Source organism: Papaver somniferum, chromosome 8, assembly GCF_003573695.1.
Source record: "Papaver somniferum cultivar HN1 chromosome 8, ASM357369v1, whole genome shotgun sequence".
Lineage (NCBI taxonomy): Eukaryota > Viridiplantae > Streptophyta > Magnoliopsida > Ranunculales > Papaveraceae > Papaver > Papaver somniferum.
Genome location: NC_039365.1, coordinates 89,924,407 through 89,950,505, shown reverse-complemented (window position 1 = coordinate 89,950,505; position 26,099 = coordinate 89,924,407). Strand labels below are relative to the sequence as shown.

Below are 26,099 nucleotides of genomic sequence, written 5' to 3'. Positions count from 1 at the left end.
AAAATCTTAGCCGGGAACAATGTACTGGACTACCTAAATATATCCCCATGTATATACGCCAGTGGGATATCAGAGATGATATAGCCCCAATACGTAATGACTGAAGGTGTTTCATACTAATGCCAAAAGCAACATGCCAATAGCCTTCCACTGCCACATAAAAAAGACAAAAGTAAGAAGTACTCACCATTAAATAGATAGATCAAAATAAGTACATCATGAGGTGCAACAACTAAAAACCAGTTGCAGGCTTTCATCACATGGTCTAAAATCTAGGAATATTAGTGGCTCCATCCCGATATGAGTGGACTAACTAATCTTTCTCGATATAAATTTCAGTCCCTCGGAGCAAATTAATAGTTAAAATCCAAACTATTAACCCATGACTTTTTGCGACAATGTCACCGCTTATTACTGAGGTGTACACACCCTAGTTAGTAAGTTCGCGAATGATTCGCGAATGATTCGCGAATCATTCGTGAATTTTTCGGTATCACGAATTTTACCATCTTATTCGCGTACGTTTGCAACTCCGAACCCAAGTCGCGTATTATGTGGCATTCCCGGATTATTCGCGAACCGTTCACGAATTTTACGTATCCCGAATAATACGTCCGCTTAATTCGCCATAAATTCTTTAGCTTTTACTTTTCAAAGATCCCATTTTTTGGGCTTTACTGCCTCCCGAGCATACACGACCGAATATTAGACGTGTTGTAATTTTTATAAAACAAAAACGACTGAAGAGATTTGAAGGTGAAGGTGAGAGAGATCTCAAACTCACTAACCAAGCATCTAAACCACCATACGACGTCCTCTTGGATAACTAATGTTGTATATATTATTAATATCATCATATTAAGTTTATTTTTTCTTAAATAACTCACACATATGCATAAAAATTGGTCTATGACCTTATAAATACAAATTATTTGTTATATATAGATACCGAATTTTCAGAACCGAACTCACATTTATAAATCGAATTATACACGTACGTATGCCGTTCCGAATTACTAACGAATCACGTCCCGTTGACCGAATTTTGGACCGAATCTGGATTTTACAAAACCGTATAATACTCGTAGTTTGACGTTCCGTACGTTTGCCGAATCCCGAATTGCTAACTAGGGTACACACAACAAACGATGAAGTCTTGTTGACTTAAAAAGTATATGTATGCAAGTATCAGTATGCAACTATGTGGATTCTGCTAGGGGAAATTTCACAAACATTATATATGCATAACCAAATTCTCAAGCTAACTTAAGCAGGCAGAAATTCCAACACAAACCCAATATAAGAATTAGAGTTTACAATTAAAACCCATCTTAAAAACACATTTTAGCCAGAAAATATTCATGCACAGAGAAAACTAACCAAATGAATCCAAATGCAGCTACCACCACAAATACTAAAACCTTAATAAAGGAGTTTACCTGATGGATTGATTCTTCAATTCATTAAAACCAAGTGAATCCCATCTTCTTCCCTTTTTAGAGCATTAATTATAATGTAATACACAAGAAACACATATTCCGGCAGGACATAGTTTTTTTTTGGTTGCACCGGAGTGTATAATGTATATGCATATTCTTATTGGAAATATGTTTTGACCAGGTTGCACCTAGGTGCATAATGCATATTTTTATAGGAAAATGTTTTGGCCAGGTTGCACTTAGGTGCATAATGCATATTTTTATAGAAAATAAATTTTGGCCAGGTTGCACCTAGGTGCATAATGCATATTTTTACATGTAATAATTTTTGGCCAAGTTGCACCTGGGTGCATAATGCATATTTTTATAGAAAATAAATTTTGGCCTGGTTGTACCTGGGTGCATAATGTATAATCGGCATGGTTTTGAATAAAATAATTTTTTTCGAATTTCATATCAACAATGGATCTTGTTTTGTAGAGATTTTCGAACGCTTTCAAAAAATATAAATTTTATTAAAATCCGACTTATATTTCGAAAAATAAAATAAATAAGAGAGAGAAAAGGATATGATAAAGAATAAAGTTTAAAGTAAAGGGTACATAGGACTAAGTTTTGTTGTGTCTTTTTCACCCAGACCTATATTTTACAAATACATTACACCATCACTTTATGGATTGTGGTCATATGACCCATTTTCCGTAATCGCTAGCGCTGGAATGACCAACGAGCGATATTTAGACCATCTAGCGATAGACACTCTATCGCTCGCTGGAAAGTCGGTCGTGTATGCCTATATTTTATAATTGACATATAGACATATATGTTTAGTACTTTGGCATACCCATAATGGGTGCATATATGGAAAAATCTGATGTTTGTCATGTGCTTAGGAATAGGCCTAAAGCAATTCCTATGGTAATGTTTAAACTCAAAATTTTGTTGAGCCACGTGGATGGCCAAACGGGTTTCTCCACTATGGTAAAGCAGGACAAAATGAATATATTTGGTTTTCTAGGGCCCCACTTTTGTAAGATAAAGATGAAAAACAAAATATAATATTTAGGTAAGATAAAACAGGATGAAGTGAGATAACATATGATGAGTGAGATAAAATAGGATAAAGTGAGATAAAATAAGATTAAAAAATAGTAAAATAATCAGGAATTCTACTTGGCGTTAATCCCAGAGTCGCGGGCGTCAATGAGAAACTCGCTGGCGTTTTTGGCATGGTCGCGCGTTGGTGCTTCCAACGCCAGCGTTATCAGCTAGAACGCGCGTTCTGGATGGTCCGACTCAATGTTCAAATCAACAAATCTGTTGATTTGAACATCCATTTTGCATGTTTGTTCATTTCATAGTGAGAGCAAAATGAACAAACTCTGAATTTGTTCATTTCATAGGAATTGCTCTAATGCAGCCAGTAGTAGTGTAGTAGTAGTTATGCTTGCCATGTCTTTGTAACGGCCACTCCCCACCGAAAAACGTTATTTTATTCTCTTTTGTTTCTGTTTATCACTGCCAAGTCTTGGTCGTCTTCTTCACCCTTTTCACCGACTTGGGCGTGGAGTTAGTCTGCTGCACAAACTCTCGCTATGATGAAGAAAGGAGGTCAAAAAGGGAAACAAAAGCAGGATTTAAGAGACGAGAAATGGACTGTTAAACCCTTAAACGAAGATGATCAAAATTTCACAACACCATCTCACCAACAACATTCCAATCAAGAAACGGCAACACAAAGTATCGATTTTTCAACAATACCTATATCAGATTTCATCTCAACTTCTTCAAAATCATCTTCTATTCGTAGAAAATCAAAGAGGATTGGTCGAAATAGAAGTGCCCGTGTTGTCGAAACACCAAATTCTCATATGGGGACTTCTGATTTTAACAAAGAAGAGGTGGTGTCTGAGGAACATGATGTGATCGAGAGTGAGAAATCTGGAGATGGGTTTGCTTCAGAAGCAAAGATTGATCATAGAGAGCAGGTAATTGAGGGTTCTAGTTCGTTTGAGGAAGTAAATTGTATCTCTAATTGTTTGGAACAGCTTCAGTTGTCTGCCCAAGAACCTAAACTGTCTGAAGAACAACTTACAATTAATCAACAGTTGCAGGAAGATGAGGTAAAAATTTTCAAACTTTACCCTTTACTAGTTTTAGGTCTTTTCGACTCGGGGACACTATATGGATATACACACAACAAATTCTTTAGGAATGCCTGCATCAAAATTCTGCATTCTATTTGGACTTCTTGTCCATGGTTCTCGGCTTCATAACAGTAATCTAGTATTTTAGGCAAGATAGGAAGTTATCCCATTGCCAGATGGGATTAGTACTACTTCTTATTTAGTTTGGTTGTTAGAGAACAAAATAATTCAGTATAGAATGCAAATGTAGAAAATACCAATGCTATGTATTCGCGTGTGCAATTTTGAGCCCGTAGTTTTCTTTAAGAACTATACAACAAGCGTTTTCTATTCATGTCATGGACCATAGTTGTGTTTTGCAGATACTAGCAATGGAGGCCATATATGGTGAGAATGTAGTAGTACTCGAGAGAGACGATGGCTTACGATCTTTTCAGGTATGCCAAACAACCGGCTCTTACAGTATTATATGCGTTCAGACTTCAAAAAAAAACCTGTTTGAAAGTCTTATTTTGCAAGAGTTGTTTTCTCTTATGCAGATAAATATACATATTGAACTTCCTGGTGAACTTAGAATAGCTACAAGACTTTCGTCTGGTGGGAAGGTCAAATTTGGAGGAAAAACCAGCGACGCAATGGCCACAACTGATAGTTCGAATGAGTTCTTTTATACATTTAAAGTTCAGTATCTTCCTCCGATGGTACTGACATGTTTACTACCCAAGTCATACCCAAGCCACATTTGTCCTTATTTTACCATATCAGTTCAATGGTTGAATTCCATGAGGATTTCCAATCTTTGCCACATGCTGGATACTATTTGGACGGATCAATCGGGGCAAGAAGTTATATATCAATGGGTAGAATGGTTACAGGGTTCATCTCTTTCTTACTTAGGGTTTGGTGACGAAGTAATTCTCGGTCCCTATAACAATCCAGATGATGTTGGTGGAGACAGACGTGCTTTATCAGAGAGTGTTTCTCTAGATACTGATATACCTTCATTGATGAATTACAACGACGATAAATGTCATGAAGTTTTTCGTCAAAACCTACATGAATGCTGCATTTGTTTTAGTGAATATACAGGTGCCGCTTCTCAATCTCTTTTTCTTAAATGTTTTATGTCTTTTACTTATCAGAAACTGCTAAAAAAAAATATTTTTTATTTTATTCTCAACCACCCACCGTCCTATTAGAATATCGATTTTCTCTAAAACCAGCTAACAGAATTTCTATTAATTTATAACTAAGTATAATATAATCATATATCATGCAGGCTTTGGACTGACATACCTAGTAATTTCTTACCAGGCACTGATTTGTAAGACTGCCATGTAAACACTTTTTCTGTTGGAAGTGCATGGAGACTTATTCAAAAATACATGTTAAGGAAGGTACAATAAACAAGTTACTCTGTCCTGATTCAAAATGTGGGGGCCTCGTTCCACCTGGCTTGTTAAAAAGTCTGCTTGGGGGTGAAGAGTTTGATAGGTGGGAGTCACTATTGTTACAAAAGACACTTGATTCAATGTCAGATATAGTCTACTGCCCTAGATGTGAAACAGCTTGCTTAGAAGATGATGATCACCATGCTCAGTGCCCAAAGTGTTTTTTTAGCTTCTGTAGCCTATGTAGAGAGCGGCGTCATGTAGGAGTTTCATGCATGACACCTGAAATGAAACTTCAGGTCTTGCAGGTAAAATATGAAGTCATAGTGATGAGCCAATGTTTTTTGATACTTAAGAATATTGTACCTCAAAACCAATTATTTTTTTATGTTTCAGCGCTTCTCTAAGTGTTGAATATATGTGATAACCATCCAACTTGCTGCGAGTAATACCTTTTTGTTGTTGAGGTTTTTTGTCGTCTGCTTGCAAGAGCGCCAGAATTCATCTCAACTCAACAACGATCAAAGACGCAAGGAGCGTGAGATGATTAATGAGCTTCTTAGTGTGCGAGAAATACATCGTGATGCTAAACAATGTCCTACTTGCAAGATGGCAATCTCCAAAAGTGAAGGTTGTAACAAGATGGAATGCTCGAATTGTGGACAGTACTTTTGCTATCGTTGTAACAATGCTATTGATGGTTATGATCATTTCAAGTATTGCTCTCTCTTTTCCTTTTTTCTCAAACTAATTTAAATGGAAATTAGGTTTTATATTCGAATGTAGACCTTATAAAAACTGTTGTACTATGAAGGGATGGTGGTTGTGTCCTGTTCGAGCTTCAAGAAATTCAACAGTGGCAAGAACGGATGAATGGCCGGCAGATGTTAGGTCAGATACAAGCTGAACTCTTTGCAGATCAGGCTCACCATTACCCCAATTGTGGTCAAATGAATGCTAAGGTGAGAGAGATCAACTATCTAGAAAAAATAAACTTAGTCAGTTAGTTGGCATTGGCAAACACTGTTGGTATGTGGAACTTATTCAGAAACCCCATATTTGCTTCTTATACAAAACAATAATAATGTTAATGGTTTAATTTAAGGATGAACATTTACTGCTGTGCATCGTATCTTCCTGTTTCTCAAGTTAAACCATAACTTCATAGTGTGATTTGTCTTCGCGTAAAAATCAGGTTGGAAACAACAATCACATCTTTTGCTGGGCTTGCCAAAGCCATTATTGCTACTTGTGCAAAAAGAATGTCCGGCGCAGCTCTCAACATTATGGACCTAAGGGCTGCAAGCAACACACAGTTGGATGACGTTTTGTATGGCGAATTCGTCAAGGTTGGTTTCAATTGATTAAAATTAAATCCAGTATAGGGATCAGAATTAAGCTCGTCCCTTAATCAACTAACATCATTGGTTACTGGAAGTCCATTTACGCAGATATTCTTTCTCCGAGCAATATTGAAACTCCATTGTATGTTGGACAATGGAAATAGGACACATTTTTGTTGTTGTTTGTTTAATTTGCTGAATTATCTTGTAATCATTTCCTTGTTTAAGGTTCTTCCAATTTGTTTTTCATGTTTGTTTGGAATGAGTAAAACAAAATATCTTTATTTATGAGGAAAAAGAAATTTGACAGTGCCACTCGTGTTATTCCTACTTCAAATATATAGCCTAACATATATGTATCTGAATAGCTCATATGGTTCTGCCTAGGGCATAAAAGGTAGGTATGGCATGAATTTTGACCATTCAATTCATTCAATCTCAACATCTTTCTTCTTTTTCTTGTGTATGAATTGTACATTTCTAGTATCAAAATGTTATACAATAACCAATTTCGATTGACTTCAGAATACATGGTCTACGTGAGTGAGGTGTACAAAGGGGGGCAAAACCTTCACTCTCAAGTGACTTGTCACAAGCAGCAAAACAAGAAAGGCACATAGGAAAAACAGCTTGATAATGTTGGGAAATGAAAAAGAACTGAAACCTTCCGATTTAGCCTTGGTAATTTATAAAACAGCAGCATTCATGAATTGATGGTTCAATACAGCTTCTGCAACTGGTCGCTTACGAAAGTCTGGATTCAGCATTGCCTGGACCATTGAACTAAGTCATGTGAGAGAAACAAACACTACTAGCTAGTTTGGGAACCTTAATCATATGAAGGATGCAAATCAAAATTGCTCTCTTAGAATCCAAGTCATTCCTTTGAGAATAACCTTGTAAGTTGAGACAGAAATAAAAGAATCTATCGTTTAGAACCCAGGATGTGCATTGGCTTATAAAATTGGGGACTCAGTAGTCTCTCTTTGCAGTTGGTATAAAATCAAATTATAGATGGAATAGTTTATTTAGTATAAAATCACAAGAGGAAAATCTGGATGATTGTAGTAAATTTGCGAGGTTGTAGTATGACCTGAAGTAATTGCCAACCAGAACCGCCATCAAGATCAAGAAACTTCACAGCTTCTAACAGGCGGTCATCTGCAAGACAGTACCTGAAAACCGGGCGAATGAGAAAATGGGAATAAAACCAGTCTTCATATTATAAATTGTTACCAACACTTGCGAATGTCTGAACGAATGTTTAGCTCAAGTTCTACAAATCCCTCGAAAGAGATATTAGACTTACTGCATGACCGCAGACATAGGATATAAGGGTGCTTACTCTCTAGCAGCTACTAGATCAAGCTGAAAGGTGTTTTCAAGAAGCCTCTGCAAGCAAAATCTTAATCGATTAAGGTGTGATAAAAAAGAGTCACAGGCAATAACATATTGGAAGATAAAAGAAGCATTTTCCTGAAAAGTAATGCTTATTAACAAAGCAGAGTCAAGTCCTGGATATCTCTCATCAGCTTACTTGCAAGGAATGGGCATCCATGATGCCTGTTTCGCAGAATGGAAAAAAAGCCAAGTACGCAAAAAGAAGACCCGCTCCATAGCTGATTGTGGAAAGCAACAAAGTAGAAAGGCAGAACCTTAAGACGTGAACTTGAAGGATTAAACTCTTTGTTTGATGGCATAAATAAACTTGAGAGCATTACATGTCATCTGCTATTCCAAATGCTCTTTTCTCCTTAGGACTGAAAGCAGAAGCTGATGATGCACGTCTCCAAAGCCCATCTGAAAGTTCTCCAGAACTTTCTTCTAGGGTTGAATTCCTTGCGCAAATGATAGTTCAAGTACAAAATGTATACTTTTCTTCAGGCTAGATGCGAATGATGATAACAAACAAAAGGGTTTCAAGAATGCAACACACAGATAATTATCCATTTTCTTAACCATTTTAAGGTTTAAAACGCTGAACCGAACTCAAAAACATGTAAAGTGCATGGCCATTCTTCACCAGGGGAGAAAGAGAAACATACCTTAAATCAACTGAAAATGCTAAATCGCGAAGCCGCGGCACTAGATAAGCTGCATCTTTCTCCACAATCGTGCTGCAGCAATTGAGAACTTCATAAATAGACTAAAAAGTGCGGGATTTCAAATTTTCACACAAGTAAGGATGAAATATAGCATTCGAGTAATTTATTATGAGCAAACCAACATACTTCAGAACAATAGAAGCAGGTCCAAGACTCTGGTGTAGTCTTTCATGATCATGCATGCAGGATAGACCCTTCATAACACCTTGAAGAAGTCGAAGAACAAAATACCTTCGACGTTTTATTTTTAGTTCTTGTTCGAAAGGATTCCAGATATTCTGTTCTCCTAAAAGACTATCCTTTGATATTTTGTCACTTGCAACTTTGGCATAGTCTGCTGCGCTATATTTGCCATCATTACGGAAAGCAAGCCACTGCCATGAAGATATCTGCTTCAAACACAACTTGGAAATATACGTATTCTGGAAAATATAGATTAGAACAGTTGATAGTATAAACCTGTTCCCCTGTTTGTGTCTCGAACCCCCCTAAAAGTATCTGAATGTTCTTACAGATATCCTTGGGATCACTCTACAAAAAGTTGAGCTACTACATCAGAAAGGGTTTGTAAGGGAAAACTATCTTTAGTTGTTTAAATTCTTACTTGTAGAAATAAATGAGCATTTAGCTCATTTGCCGCCATCATATCTGCCTCAGTACCACCAGCACGTTGCCCAGGATATACCTTCATGTGTAACAAAACAACAAAAATTGTATGACAATTAGTTTCCATCACCTCAACCAACCCATCCCCGTCACAACCTTTGGCTCTCATAGTTCTATTAAATCTATTTACAACCGAATCGAAAAAGAAATTCCCAAGTGTAACACAGACACCCTTTTCTTCGTGATTTTTGTTTGTTTTATATGTGGGTGAGGTTAAGCGCAACGGATATTCTTGTTTTTACTTGTTACTCAAATTCATATGCCATTCCCAGGTTTGTAACTTATTAAATAGTTCAAACTCCATAAGCAACCAAAAAATGAAACTCGTGCGACTTTAACCATAACGTTTAGTACAGCATCCATCAATCAGAACAGGAAAACAACACTATTACGTGATGAACCTTTCAATGATACAATCTTTGCAACTTTTGGAATTGTCAAATAATCCTACCCCTAATACTTTTCTGAACCTACCCCATTGACCATTGCCAATAGAGTTTCGAAAAACATAAGGTGGTCAGGTTAGAAAGTTGATTATATCTAGAACTAGCATTGAATGTTATGGTACAAGAACAACATGTACATTCTATCCAAGGAAAATCTGGCAAGGAAAACAGGAGGAAAAGGGTAACACCTTAAAAATAACACGTGTTCCTTTTGATGGACCCTGAGTTATTCTCCCCTCATAAAGCCTGCATTGGAACTGCCATGAGTGGCATCAGTGGAAAGAGGTAGAGCTATCTGAATGATTTAGCTAGTTATCAATTACCCATCTAGTTAATTTCGAAATAATTATTACGACATTCTTCTTAAACTTCCAATTGGTGCCAAAATTTTCCACATATAATTCATGTCTAAATAAAGTTCACCTGATCTTCACTTGACCTTCTCCCACATCTTGAACTCTTAATCTATCCGCGTCACTGGATGAATACTGAACATCTTCGGCCCCAGCATTATATTTCGAGTAACTAGATATCAAACAAAAAAATATATACATCCATTAAATTCTTTAACATTTCACCATATTGAAACTAAAGTTACGAAGATTCGGTCAGTATAGAATTTCACCTAGTGATATTCATGAATCCGTAACTTCCGACGGAGCGTCCAACTTCAAAATCTTCTGGATTAGTAATCAAAGACGCTTTACAAATCCGGGAACTTCTTTGTTCTTTAAATTTCAAATTCGAGTTCAATAAACAACTAGAGGAGAAATTAACGGATCCATGAATAAATGAATTATAAAGAAATGAAACCCTAGAAGAGTGAGATGGAACTGTAGTTGTCATTTATTGAATCTGAGATTTGTTCTTCTGCAAGGTGCTTTGGAGATGTGTAACCAAATGGCGCCAAGTTTGGAAACCTCATCGATTAAATAGCAGCCACTGAATCGATAATGTTATTAATATCTCCTAGATAATGTCCTCCGGTTTTGTTGACCCACTAGTAGTAAATTAAGGGAAAATCTACAAAACTTTAGTACAAAATAGTAATACTGGTACAAACTATTAACAAAATGGTCATATTCCCTTCCCTTAAGTAGAGAGTTAAGTGGTGATTCACAGTTAATTTTTCTAATGAAATTACCTACGTATCCTTCCTATTTATCCCACCATACATAATTTTAAATTTTGCTTTCATTATAAATATTTTGACGGTGGTGCTATTTGTAGGTGGTGGTGCCGCCACTTACATATCGTTACATCGCGTTCAGGATCGTTAGAACGCATTCGGGATCGTTACGCCGCATTCACCCAAAGGGTTCATCGCTTCCCCTTCGGGGTTTAACGAAGATTTTTAAGCCTCCACTACCACCACCACCGCTTCATCACCACCACCACAGTTAAATGAGAAGATTATTTTGGGGAGGATACTTCGAGAAAAGTTAACACCGTTGTATCCAAAGGTGGTAAATCGGATGGGAGTGTGACCAATTTGTAAACGAATTATAAAAGTATGACCATTTTGTTAACGAATTACAAAAGTGTAACCATTTTGTGAACGAATTACAAAAACTATGATCATTTTGTAATTGACCCTAAATTAAGCTAATAGTAACCCACCTTTGTTAACGGTTGGTAACTTATGCATGTCCGAGGGAAAGACAAGAATATCTCTAGGTAGAGGTGATTTTCTTGCGATGTTATGAATTTAGTAGAGGTGTAGTTCTTCAATCTGTTGGTTCTTCGTCGATTTTGAATTTTCTGCTTGGCTGGGGGCTCAACGATTGGTGTTCGTTAGTTTTTCTAGTTTTATTTTTCTCTTTCTTTTCCCTTTTCTGTGGTTTCGATCCTTTATCTATTTGAATTTGGATCTGGGTTCTCGTACGGAGATGACAGATAAGGTTTCTTCTAGTTTTGGAAAGGAAGGTAGGCGAGGTAATTCTCTTTCAATGGTCGGATTTATTGACTTCAAAGGAGAATGAGGTTATTTGTGAATATCTGTTGTTTGAAGCTCCTTATATGGTAGAGGCAGAAAAGCTGATGGTGTTTTCTGATGGGGAAGTCGAAGAGGATGTGCGTAGATGTGAAGATTTGGTGGTAGGTTGTTTTGTTGGTAAGATATTTTCATTTTTAATAGCAAAGAACATTGTGCAGAGAATCTGGAAGCTGAAAACAGAAATCAAATGACTCTCTGTGGAGACACTATTTTTGTTTTTGAGTTGCTTCTGTCGAGGATAGATCTCATGCTTTGGAGCATAGTTGTTTTTTCATTGTTTATTTGTGGTAAGACCTTGGACTTTGTTGATTGATCAAGAGATAGTTGAGCTTAAGATCATTCATGTTTGGTTGAAACTAACGGAAACACCTCTTCATTTGTGGGATGCTAGAGGATTGGTAAAGCTTGCTAGTTCCATTTGTGTGCCCCTGATGTTATATAAACATGATGCTACTTGGTCTAGAATGAATTATGCTCGATTATGTGTGGAGATTGCTATGAAATCATATTTTCTCGCTCATATTCATATTGTGTTTGATAAAGTGGGGACTAAGGTACATGTGGAGTATAGTTGGAAGCCCACAAGGTGTTTGCATTATGCAGCATATATCATAATCAAGATAAGTATACCAATGTTGTTGTTGAAAAGGGGGGGTATAACAACACCACTCAATATTTCGCTTAGCAATCTGTATGGACTAACTCCGAAATACATTCTAGAAAATTAACTAGACAATCAGACTCAATCTAGGTAAAAGTATCTCAAGGAGTTAATATCTCTCTCTTGTTTTGATTTACTCAAGCTAATAGAAATCAACGAGTCTTTAATCAAACACAAGGAATAAATGGATGGTAATAAAGACCAATATCCAAGGATCAATCAATGACAATCAACAACCAAAGGTTGGATTACACTAATTGATGATCTAACACACAACCTGTATTATTTCAATTATAAAGATAAAACAATATAATGCGGAAATAGAAATAACACAGACACCATAAATTTTGTTAACGAGGAAACCGCAAATGCAGAAAACCCATGGACCTAGTCCAGATTGAACACACACTGTATTAAGCCGCTACAGACACTAGCCTACTCCAAGCTAACTTCGGACTGGACTGTAGTTGAACCCCAATCAGTCTCCCACTGATCCAAGGTACATTTGTACTCCCTACGCCTATGATACCAGCAGGATACTGCGCACTTGATTCCCTTAATTGATCTCACCCACAACTAAGAGTTGCTACGACCCAAAATCGCAGGCTTTGACAATAAACAAATCTGTCTCACACAGACAAGTCTATCGATCAATCTGTCTCCCACAGATAAACCCTAAAGGTTTTGTTCCATCTTTTGATAATAATCAAGGTGAACAGGAACCAATTGATAATCCGGTCTTGTATTCCCGAAGAACAGCCTAGAGTTATCAATCACCTCACAAAAATCTTAATCGTATGGTAGCGAAACAAGATGTTGCAGAATCATAACAATGAGACGAAGATGTTTGTGACTACTTTTTATATCTTGCGTATCGGAGATATCAATCTCAAGCCAATCAATCTGATTGTACTCGTACGATAGAAGATGCAAGATCAGATCACACAACTACGATAAAAGTAGTATCGGTCTGGCTTCACAATCCCAATGAAGTCTTTAAGTCGTTAACCTGGTTTTAGAAGAAGAAAACCAAAGGGTAAATGAGAAACGACTCTAGCATGCAAACTAGTATCACATGAGGTGTGGGGATTATTTTTGCACAATACTAGATGTCTCCTTTATATAGTCTTTTAAATCAAGGTTTACAATTAAGTTACCTTGGTAACAAAGCAATCAATATCCACCATTAGATGAAAACCTGATTTAGATTCAAGCTAATATTTCTCAACAGTTAGATCGAAAACTTAGCTTGTTACACACACTTGAAAATGCACGTTTCTAGGTTTGTTAAACGTACCTAAACGTATGCACTTGTTGGTTCAACAATAGTTAACCAAAAGGTTAGCCATATGAGCATTTCATATCAACCATGTTCTTATTCACCATAACTAGTTCAAATGACTTCAAGATGAACTAGTTAGAGAGTTGTTCAATTGCAAGGAAATCTTATGTACTACACAGGACACAATTGAAGCAAAGATGATTTGATTCACTTGAATCGGTTCACGAACTTTTATAGCCACGGTTTGCAAACTGCATTCCCTAGTATTTTTAAGTTTAAGTTCAAAAATCATCTTCAGATATATAACCTTCTCAAGTTCTCTGACTAGGTTCGCGGACTTAAGTTACCGGGCAGAGTTTACAAACTTCAGTAGAAATTCTTGGGTATGAGAACTTCGCCGGTTCGCGGACTGGGTTCGCGGACTTATCTTCACGCAAGTAGTTTGTCAACTCCAACATAAATTCTCGGGTTTGAGAACTTCGGCAGTTCGCTGACTGAGTTCGCGGACTTGGCTCACGCCATTCTTCCGGTTCTCTTGATCAACAAAGTTCGCAAACTTTGGTTAAAGGAATATGACTTATACATAAATGTGTTTCCACAAAAATGCTTATGTCCACCATTGGTTATGTAATCTAAACTCTCATTTAAATCATTGAAACATTCTTAGAGGACGTTATACAGTTGCTACACCATTTCTCGTCAAAGCAATTTTCAAGATAATTGAAACATATCATGACTTTCGTCACTAGGTAAAGATAAACTTGATCGAAGTGAAAATCTTACCAACACATATTTCGAGATATAGATAGGCGAGGTATACTCAGCTCGAAATACTAAATGTGTATAATCAAAGTCTATATATAGCATATGACTTCTTGTCTCAAAGAGTAGGAGATAGAGTAGATATACTTTTGAGTGATAGATAAGTTCAAGTCTTCACATAGCTTTTTGTCGAGAAGTTCCACCGGTTCCTTGAGTAGTTCTTCTACTTGTATGATGAATCGCCATGATGTCCTTGAGCTTAACTACACTTTCTATCCTAGTCCGAGACTTAGCTATAACAGACTAGAAATCAAGACTTATAGTTTTGATCAATAACATTGACAAACATGCTTGAGATAGCAACGCATGCAAGTTCGACCGATCAATGCTCTAACAGTTATCGTTACTGCTACAGAAAAACTGGTCCTGGAATCTAGTTTGGAGAAGGTGAAGAAAGCTTCTGAACCTGATGGTTTGATAGTAAATAATTTGAAGAGTGGAATGGGTAAGCATTTTGCTAAGACTGATGGGGGCTGGTGGCGAGAGAACAGATGGTTCGTATGGTAGTGGCTCAGGTAGTGTGGTGGGGATTCCCATTATTGTTAAGAATAAATTTTAGTAATTAGCCTAGGGAGAAATTAGCGATAAGACGGATGCTGAAATAGCTACTTGGGGTACTAATTTAGTTTCAATAAGCACAAGCGTGGGGAAGGAAAATGAAGCCAATAGTATGGAAGTGGTGATTCCTTTAGGTGGTATAAATGAAATAGAGTGGGTAATCCTATATTTAGTGAGGGTGTTGGTTTTGTGCTGCATCGGGTGGAAATTTTGGATGAAGATCGAAGGGGTAATGAGTCTGTAGGAGCTAAAGTCATTTTATGCCTGGAAATGTTGTTCGGTGGAAGCCTAACTTGAGTGTGAAAGGAGCAGATAATAAATTTTCCAAGGTAAAGAAATCAAACCCCTCAAATGGTTAATATGATTAAGTTAGGTTGTTGGAATATAAAGGGATTTAAATGACCGTATAAAACAAATGGAGGTTGGTAAGCTCATTATGGTTGAAAAATTGGTGACAGTGGTAATTGTAGAAAATGGTATGATAGTAATAAGAGTAGTGAAAAAGCGGGGGTCTAACAACACCACCCAATATTTCTCTTAGCAATTTGTATGGACTAACTCCGAAATACTTTTTATAGAATCAACTAGATAGTCAGACTCAATCTAGGTAAAAGTATCTCAAGGAGTTAATATCTCTCTCTTGTTTTGATTTACTCGAGCTAATAGAAATCAGCGAGTCTTTAATCAAACACAAGGAATAACTTGAATGGTACCAAAGACCAATATCCAAGGATCAATCAATTTAAATCAACAACCAAAGGTTGGATATTCTAATTGATGATCTACAACGCACAACCTGTATTATTCAATAAAGATAAACAATATAATGCGGAAATAGAAATAACACAGACACCAGAATTTTGTTAACGAGGAAACCGCAAATGCAGAAAAACCCCGGGACCTAGTCCAGATTGAACACACGTTGTATTAGTCCGCTACACACACTAGCCTACTCCAAGCTAACTTCGGATTGGACTGTAGTTGAACCCCAATCAGTCTCCCACTGATCCAAGGTACAGTTGTACTCCCTACGCCGCTGATCCCAGCAGGATACTGCGCACTTGATTCCCTTAGATGATCTCACCCACAACTAAGAGTTGCTACGACCCAAAATCACAGGCTTTGACAATAAAAAAATCTGTCTCACACATACAAGTCTATCAAAAGATCAATCTGTCTCCCACAGATAAACCCTAAAAGGTTTTGTTCCGTCTTTTGATAACAATCAAGGTGAACAAGAACCAATTGATAATCCGGTCTTATATTCCCGAAGAACATCCTAGAGTTATCAATCACCTCACAACAATCTTAATCATATGGTAGCGAAACAAGATGTTGCGGAATCACAAACAATAAGATGAAGATGTTTGTGATTACTTTTTATATCTTGCCTATCGGATATATCAATCTCAAGCCAATCAATCTGATTGTACTCGTACGATAGAAGATGCAAGATCAGATCACACAACTACGATAAAAGTAGTATCGGTTTGGCTTCAGAATCCCAATGAAGTCTTTAAGTCGTTAACCTGGTTTTAGAAGAAGAAAACCAAAGGTTAAAGGAGAACCGACTCTAGTATGCAAACTATCACACGTGAGGTGTGGGGATTAGTTTTGCACAGATTCTAGAGTTTCCCTTATATAGTCTTTCAAATCAGGGTTTGCAATTAAGTTACCTTGGTAACAAAGCAATCAATATCCACCGTTAGATGAAAACTTGATTTAGATTCAAGCTAATATGTCTCAACCGTTAGATCGAAAACTTAGCTTTTTATACACACTTGACAATGCACGCTTCTAGGTTTGTTAATTGTACCCAAACGTATGCACTTGTTGGTTCAACAATAGTTAACCAAAAGGTTAGCCATATGAGCATTTCACATCAACCACGTTCTTCTTCACCATAACTAGTTCAAATGACTTCAAGTGAACTAGTTAGAGAGTTTTTCAATTGCAAGGAAATCTCATGTACTACACAAGACACAATTGAAGCAAAGATGATTTGATTCACTCGAATCTGTTCATGAACTTTTATAGCCACGGCTTGCAAACTGCATTCCTTAGTCTTTTTAAGTTTAAGTTCAGAAATCATCTTCAGATATATAATGTTCTCAAGTTCGCAGACTAGGTTCGTGAAATTAAGTTACCGGGATGATTTTACAAACTCCAGCAGAAATTATCGGGTATGAGAACTTCGCCAGTTCGCGGGCTGGGTTCGCGGACTTAGTTTCACCCAAGTAGTTTGTCAACTCCAGAAGAAATTCTCGGGTTTGAGAACTTCGGCAGTTTGCGGACTGAGTTCGCGGACTTGGCTCACGCCATTCTTCCGGTTCTCTTGATCAACAAAGTTCGCAAACTTTGGTTCAAGGAATATGACTTATACATAAATGTGTTTCCACAACAATGCTTATGTCCACCATTGGTTATGTAATCTAAACTCTCATTTCAATCATTGGAACATTCTTAGGGGACGTTATGTATTTGTTACACCATTTCTCGTCAAAGCAATTTTCAAGATGATTGAAACATATCATGACTTTCGTCACATGGTAAAGATAAACTTGGTTAAAGCGAAAAGCTGACCAACTCATATTTCGAGATATAGATAGGCGAGGTATACTCGGCTCGAAATACCAAATGTGTACAATCAAAGTTTATATATATAGCATACGACTTATTGTCTCAAAGAGTAGGAGATAGAGTAGATATACTTTTGAGTGATAGATAAGTTCAAGTCTTCACATGCCTTTTTTTCGAGAAGTTCCACCGGTTCCTTGAGTAGTTCTTCTACTTGTATGATGAATCACCATGAAGTCCTTGAGCTCAACTACAATTTCTATCCTAGTCCGAGACTTAGCTATAATAGTCGAGAAATCAAGACTTATAATTTTGATCACTAACATTGACAAACATGCTTGAGATAGCAACGCTGCATGTGGGGAAAAATGATTTGCTAGTTTTTACGGAATCGAGGAGATGACCTTGCGGAGGAGACTCCTTGAACCGAGCAAATGCTCAACCTCACACAGATGCACTGCAAGAAGGAAGTGCTTTAAGTTCGAGAGATCAATCTGTAGGACTCCGTCCTAAACCAAGACAATGGCCGTTGCAGAGTCAATTCAGTCACAAGAGAGGATGGGTCGATCTGTAGGAGGGAAGATAAGAAATGTGTGAGATCAATAGTGATCGAGATTGTAGGTGTGTTGTGTATTCTACGTAAGAAAGTTCTGAATGATTGAATTTACTCAGTTGAGAGTGATTGCTCAGACGATGAGTTCGTGTAGACGAAAGATTGTCTGTATGAACTTGTCGAGAAATTCTTGTCTGTTTCAATCATGATTCAAAGGTCTTTTATATTGCTGGAACTGTAAACACATTGATCCCATGAAGTGTGACAGTTGTTGAAGTCAATGAGTGGGGAAGTGGGAAATGGTGTCAAAACCAGTTGCTCATCGTGCCTAGACTTGGTTAATTTTCCACCCACTACTTTGCTAACTACTCCAACTGATTGCACGACTTGATCACATTCTCATTGTTTGTATGAACACACGTGCCGTAGACCGCCAGACCAAAACCCTAGTTAATATCCCACATGTGACACGATTGACATCTCGTGATTGTGGAATCAGTTGCTGACTTATGGGACGATGAGTCCTTGTATTGCTGAGTCGAACGTGATTTGCAAATGTTCTGAGAATCATGAATTGAACATGTCTGCTGAGACAAAAATACATCGTCGAATAAATGTTGATAGCTAAAATGAAAAAATATTGTTCTGAGTCGTTGAATATTGATAGTTGAACCAATATCCCTTGATCTAAGCAAATATTGCTCATCTGAGCATATGTTGCCCATTTGATGAATTGTTGTATATTAATAGTTCAACCAATATTCTTTGGTGTGAGCAGATGTTTCTCATTTGAACAAATGTTGCTCGTTTGAGGAATCATTGGTAACAGGACCAAGATAAATTTAAAATACTGGCAGCTGAACCGAGTATAATTAATTAGGGTGTTGATCATGGGATCAACATAAAATTATTAGAATTTGAATCTGGAATTATGAACCTTGGATTCGAAACCCTAATTTTGATCAACTGCTGAATTGATGATAAATTGATGATGTATTGAAAATCATTCATGAAATGAAGGAGGGACCGACTACATGGGATGATGAATCGACCAAGTAGCACCCAAATGCTCAAGTGAGCAAGATACCAAAGTCTCTTGAAGACCTGGTGAAAGGATGATTAAATGTTGGTTTCATCATTTATTAAAATAATGCTCATGTGAGCATTAGGTAGTAAAACCTGATTATGGAGAGATGAGGGACCGACCAAGAGGCATGAGACCGGACCTTGGTGATCATGGGACCAGTTGATAATCGTTTGAGCAAGGAGACATGCCCGTGTCACCATAATGGCCATGTCTCAGTCCTGAGAGTTTCGATATTTTCTGATGCGCGTTTGAGCAACATTTTGAGAAAATATGAAAAAATCAGGGATTTTTGCTGAAACCAGGAAAACTTCATGAGATGAAGGAATAAATAATTAAATAATGAAAGAATCATGAAGTGTGGGACCGACTATGGCCAAGGCATGGCCGGCCGTCCAAAGAGCCCGGTCCCAAGGCACTTTTCCTAATTTCATAATATTTTTCATGATTTTAGGGAAATATCATAAAATCAAGAAGTTTGTTGAAACCAATGAATTTGTTGAAATCAAGGAGTTTCCATGAGATGAGGGAAACATAAAAAATAATAATAATAAAATAAGGGGTGTGTAGGACCGGCTAGGGCTTGACCGGACGCCTAGGACCCGGTCCCACGAGTTTCCCTAATTTTATATTATTTTCATGACTTGAGGGAAATTTCATGAATTCAAGGAGTTTGCTGAAACTATGGAGTTTCCTTGAAGTGAAGGAGTTTCCATGGGATGAGGGAAACAAATAATATTAAAATAATGAGACAAGAGCGTGTGGGACCGGCCATGGCTAGGGCATGGCCGGCCGGCCAATGAGCCGGGTCCCGTGCGTTTTCTCCCTAATTTTACATAATTTTCATGAGTTTAGGGAAATATCATGAAATCAGGGAATTTTCATGGGATGAGAGAAATAACAAAACAATAAGGAACCACGAGGTGTGGGACCGGCCACGGCTAGGGCATGGCCGGCCGGCTAGTGAGCCCGGTCCCATGACACCTTTCCTAATTATTTTATTTCTTTGATGCGAGGAAACACCATGAGACTGGAGAGTTTCCTTGAAACGAATGAGATTTGCTTGAATGAAGAGATTTTCATGAGATCAGGGAAAAATAACAAAATACGATAAATATAGAATTGGGCGTGGGACTGGCCACGCATGACTGGCCGGTTGGTGAGCCCAGTCCCTTAGCGCCTTTGCTAATATTTTATTATTATTATTTTTCTTCCTATTTTGCATTGGTTCATCGTTCCTTCGTGTTTTGGAATGCTCGTTTGCGTATTCAGGTGCTCGTTTGTGCATTATTGCTGAGTACACTCACACCATTTTGGTCGGGGCTTACTCTATAGCGGCTCAGATGCCCGTTCGTTGAACATTTTTCACTAACCCGTGGAATTCTGCTGGGAAGAACCACGAATTGAAGTGACGAAATATTACGAAGAATCGTAGAATATTGCTGAATATTCAGTTAACGATTAGAGATAATTAATTGATGGATCTATACTAGCAGGCATGCTGTGTAGGAGCATTAATTATCTAAAAATTGAGAAATATGAGCTTGTTGAAACGTCATATCTCCTTTATATAGTCAAGAAAAACCTTGTTACATCCTGAAGACGTTATTGCTCTATACTAGCAGGAAAGCTGTCTAGGAGTCGTCCAATCTTTCGATTCTATATAGAAGTAATTACCGAAATTGCTCAGTATTCATGAGATGCGCCATTGCCTCAGCTGAGAGACTACACATCTACATATACTCTGAGAGACAGCATTCTCAGTCAGAGATTTTGTGGCATGAGCTTTCATGCTTTCGACGAGAGACATGAGTCTCAACACTCATCTGATTGCTGGATCAGGAGTACTACAATTATGGTTTTACGATTTTAGCCTTTGTCGAAAATCCACCATCTACATTAAGTCCCCTGCTTAGTGAGGGACAGTCATGTTCCTCAGTCGGCACTGAATGGTGATTTTCCAGTTATGAACGAAATAAGTAATTGAACTTAGTCGTAAGATAAGATAAGACGTTAACGTATTTTCAATTGTGCGAGGGGACCATGGCTTGAACGAAGATCCCAGTGGCATGATGGAGCATCGTCTAATGAGCATAAATTGGTGTTGAACCGCTGGTTTGGTGATGGGACCTTGATCGAATTAGGATTCACGGGCCCGGCCCGAAAAGGAAATCCTTGTGAAATTAGGTTTTGGAAATAAAAATTGATATAAAAGGGAATTAATCCTTTTGTTTTTTAATTTCTCCTCACACATCCGACCACCAACTTCATCTTCTTCCCTCCTTCACGTCAGCAGCATAAGAGAGCAGGAAAATTCGTCGGAAATCACCGTCGTCGGCCATCCGATCACTGTCCGACCAATTTCCGGCCGGCATCGACAGGTACGTAATTTTTTTTAATTTTCAGAAGTTTTATGATTTATTCATCAGTTGTTCATGCTTTCATCATACTAAAATTATATACATATGTATATATGAGTGTGAGTTTTGTAAAAACCCTTATTTTTTATTAAACGTATGTTCGTTCGATCGTTAGTTCAAGAGACTAGTAATAACCCCTAGCTTGAGAGATTTTTCTTTTTGAAATAGACCTGTGTCCAGTGATAAAATTTTGTTTATGAGCTTTCATGAAAACCAAAACTTTATCTTAAAACGTGTGAACTTTTCACAAGACCGAAATAAACCTTCGTTTCAAAGAAAAATGCTCGTACGAAGGAAAAGAGATTTTTTTTATGTGAAACCGTGACATATATAATGCCATATATTTATTTACATGAGTAAATAAAAGGTTTTGAAAAAATTTCGTGAATTATTCACGTTAATCATTGTTTCGCAAAATCAAAACATAGGTTGTGAGTAACCCTTGAACTTAGACAATTTATTTATGAAATATTTTCTTGGTGTATGTTTCATAGCTCAGTTGTGGATGTTTATACTATGAAAATTATGTTCATGATTTTATGAAAAATAGGGTTTCAATGTTCAAATGATAAGGCTTTGTTCGTTATTACAGGTTTCAAAGAACGAACTAATTTCGGAATGTTAACTCTTATATCACAATCACTGCTAGTGGAATTGTAAAGAGGTAAGAGTTAAGGATTACCATTTTTGTAGATACCTGCATGAATATTTTGTTGTCAGATTGTGTAACTCCACCATATTGTCGAAGTTTGCGTCTTGTATGACAATATTCTGAAATAATGTTTGCACACATTACAACTACTTCGCAAAGATGTCTGGCTCCCAGGAAAATGTTATCTCCAGAGATGATATGTGTATGGATGAGACCTACGCTGGTGAAGAAGAAGAATATTGACGTCTACATGAAACTATGCATAACGGGTTTGCAAACAAATTTTCAAGTCCGCGAACTTAAACCCCTGGATTTTGTTTTTAAAAGATGTTATGCATATCTGGTAGGTGTACCATGAAGTCCAAACATCCCGAACAATAAGTTAGGTAGAAATTAACACAGATTAAGTTAGGTAGAAATTAACAATAAGCAAGGTACATGGATCATTATAAAAACACAAATCTTGCTCAGGTTTATAGACATACCTTTTTAGAAGAATCCAGTTGAATTCTACAGCCTTACCGAACATAATCTGTGTGCCCCAATTCTCGTGCTTCCCTTAGCGTATACATAACATGGCATTCCTTGGTGAGGATGCACTTACAACACGGTCAAGTTGTGTTGGGGTGAACAACGTCTTTCTCACCATAAGTGACCTTTGGATTATCATAAAAGAGATCGCTTTTAGAACCTTTTTCACATCTAATTCCATTTTTCCAAAATACTTGTTAAGTTCCAACATCATGGATACTGCCTTCTCCATAGTCATGGAATTTTCTGGAAGATCATTCCTTTTCACACTCAAAGAATCATTGGCTTTATTTGGTACCCACTTCTGAGTGCGTTTAGGAACAACTGGAACCTTCTTCCCATTAGTCTCTTCTAGAATTCTCGGAAGAGAATTGGATTGGCTATTCTTTTGCAAGTTAGTCTTTCTCCAATTGGGAGCATCGGATCTTGTCTTCGTATTTATGAAGTTATCCTTTTTATAATCATTACGATTGTGAAAAGGATTTGTATGACGTTTATAGGCAAAACTAGGACCATCACAACACTGATTCCTTTGCCTAAAGGTTGGACAGTTACAACCTGTAACGTTAAGGGGATTAGTCTTAACATATGATCTTGGTTTCACAACTTCTTGTGATGCCCAAACAAGAACATCATGAAGTTTCTCATTCCTTATACGAAAACGACATCTCCTTTCCAGGTGACCTTTATTTCCGCAATAGTGGCAAACATAAGGAATGTTCTTACCTCGATCCGTGTGTGCTGACTTGGGAGGTTGATATGCTTTGCTCTTTCGAACTTTAACTTATGGTGAAGGTATTTCACTTTTACCATCAGTGGAAACCTTTTGTTGAGAAGAATCACTATCCTTAACAAATTTTACCTCTTTGCTAATACTTGGAGCATTTATTCCCTTATAGCCCAGTCATTGTGTATCACGATGATTTTTACTTGCTCCTAGCATAGTGGTTAATTTTTTTGAACTAGTATTGAACTTTTTCAAGTCATCTTCCAACATCTTGATTTTATCAAGAGCAGCAGCTAAATCAGCCTCAAGACGTTTTTCTCGAGTGAGACAAGCACTTTCTCTGTCATCAAAACTAATTTGTTGAGAGTTAAACCTTGATTCAGATTCTGCAAGTTTCTCTTCCAACAAAAAATACTTTTGATAAAGATTATCACATTCAAGTGACTTCATACGTAGGTGTTGATGGTAGTTTTTAGCTTAGGGTTAAAATCGTAAATCCTTAGTCAGAGAGTGACGTCACACTTGAGTAATAATTTCGCCACTAGAACATTTATTGAAACATTCAACATGTCTGCGTAAAATTACCGGGGTACCTTTTTTATATGCCATGCTCCACGGCAGAGCCCTCGGTACTGACTGGCATCATCTCTGCACATGCCAGTCGCGCATGCTAGCCAAACGTGCTAATCACGCGTGCCACATATTTTAAACTAGGGTTTCGACACGCTAAACCCTAATATCCATATCTACACGCAAAAGTCATGCCAACCATGCCAGCCGCACCACCATGCAATTGGCATGCCATGCCAGCCACATCTCCGCGCAAAAGGCATGCCAACCATGCCAGCCGCACCACCGCGCCAATGGCACGCCATGCCATCCATAACTCCATGCCAAAGGCATGCCAACTATGCCATCTGTACCACCGTGCCAATGGAATGCCATGCCAGCCACATCTCCGCTCCAAAGGCATGCCAACCATGCCAGCCGCACCACCGTGCCAATGGCATGCCATGCCAGCCACATCTCCACGCCAAATGCATGCCAACCACGCCAGTCGCACCACCGTGCCACTGGCATACCATGCCAGCCACATCTCCGCGCCAAAGGCATGCCAACCACGCCAACCGCACCACCGGGCCAATGACATGACATGCCAACCATCCCAGGGCACCACCGTGCCAATGGCATGCCATGCCAGCCACATCTCTGCGCCAAAGGCATACCAACCATGCCAGCCGCACCATAGCGCCAAAGGCATGCCAACCATGCCAGCCGCACCACCGTGCAAATGGCATGCCATGCCAGCCGCACCACCGTGCAAATGGCATGCCATGCCAGCCACATCTCCGCGCCAAAAGCATCCCAGTCGCACCACCGTGCCAATGGCATGTCGTGCCAGCCACATCTCCGTACCAAAGGCATGCCAACCGCACCACCATGCCAATGGCATGCCATGCCAGCCACATCTCCGCGCCAAAGGCATACCAACCTTGCCAGCCGCACCATAGCGCCAATGGCATGCCAACCATGCCAGCCGCACCACCGTGCCAATGGCATGCCATGCCAACCACATCTTCGCGCCAAAGGCATGCAATCCATGCCAGCCACATCTCCGCGCCAAAGGCATACCAACCATGCCAGCCGCACCATAGTGCCAATGGCATGCCATTCCAGCCACACCTCCGCACCAAGCCATGCCGGCCATGCCTCCATGTCGTTGGCTGTCAAAACGAAGGGTCGTAACAATCAACGGCCACCCTTCCCTACGAGATGCAAATCTCAACCGTCCAAGTTCGCCACCAAATGCATGGAAACTTTTGGCCCAATGCCAAGCCCTAATTTTGGCCGCGCTTGAACTATGCCAAAACCCTAATTTTGGCAGCACCTAAAACTATCATAGCTTGGCCACGCCTAATTTGGCCACGCCAAAGCCATGCCGGCCATGCCTCCATGCCGCTGGCTGCCAAACGGAAGGTTACAATAATCAACGGTTGTCCTTCCTCCTGAGATGCAGATCTCAGCCCTACAAACTTGCCACCAAACGACTTGTGGAAATCTCTTGGCTACGGTGCCAACTCTTAGCCATGCTGCCAAAGCCTTAATTTGGCCACGCCAAAGCCATGCCGGCCATGCCTCCATGCCGCTGGATGCCAAACGGAAGGTTGCAATAATCAACGACTATCCTTCCTCTTGAGATGCAGATCTTAGCCGTACAAACTTGCCACCAAACGACTTGTGACAATCTCTTGGCTACGGTGCCAACTCTTGGACACGGTGCCAAAGCCCTAATTTGACCATGCCAAAGCCATGCCGGCCATGCCCCCATGCCGCTGGCTGCAAAAAGGAAGGTTGCAACAATCAACGGTTTTCATTCCTCCCGAGATGCAGATCTCAGCCGTACAAACTTGCCACCAAACGACTTGTGGCAATCTCTTGGCTACGGTGCCAACTCTTGGCCACGGTGCCAAAACCCTAATTTGGCCACGCCAAAGCCATGCCACCATGTCGTTGGATGCCAAACGGAGGGTTGCAACAATCAACGGTTATCCTTCCTTCTGAGATGCAAATCTCAGTCGTACTAGCTCGCCAGTAAACCAAACGACTTGTGGCAATCGTTGGCTACGCTGCCAAGTCTTTGGTCACAACACACACTTAGCTACGCCAATTCTATGGTCACGGCACCAAACCTTAATTAG

General features: G+C 38.8%; 2 protein-coding genes across 2 annotated transcripts; one reads left to right on the top strand and one right to left on the bottom strand.

Moving 5' to 3' along the window:
* Positions 1-2,979: 2,979 nt before the first annotated feature.
* LOC113301987 (E3 ubiquitin-protein ligase RNF14-like) lies at positions 2,980-6,569 on the top strand. The gene is made up of 7 exons (XM_026550813.1): positions 2,980-3,562; positions 3,949-4,023; positions 4,126-4,682; positions 4,907-5,297; positions 5,470-5,693; positions 5,792-5,939; positions 6,173-6,569. Exons 1-7 carry the CDS (start codon positions 3,035-3,037, stop codon positions 6,299-6,301), a joined length of 2,052 nt encoding a protein of 683 aa, XP_026406598.1. The 5' UTR covers positions 2,980-3,034; the 3' UTR covers positions 6,302-6,569.
* Positions 6,570-6,754: 185 nt separating this feature from the next.
* On the bottom strand, positions 6,755-10,461 carry LOC113301986. The gene is made up of 12 exons (XM_026550812.1): positions 10,163-10,461; positions 9,961-10,062; positions 9,726-9,783; positions 9,030-9,110; positions 8,885-8,956; positions 8,552-8,799; positions 8,366-8,437; positions 8,042-8,158; positions 7,858-7,939; positions 7,666-7,712; positions 7,414-7,495; positions 6,755-7,090 (listed from the first exon to the last, which is right to left on the bottom strand). The coding sequence occupies exons 1-12, from the start codon at positions 10,381-10,383 to the stop codon at positions 7,007-7,009; spliced, it is 1,266 nt and encodes a 421-aa protein (XP_026406597.1). The 5' UTR covers positions 10,384-10,461; the 3' UTR covers positions 6,755-7,006.
* Positions 10,462-26,099: the final 15,638 nt, after the last annotated feature.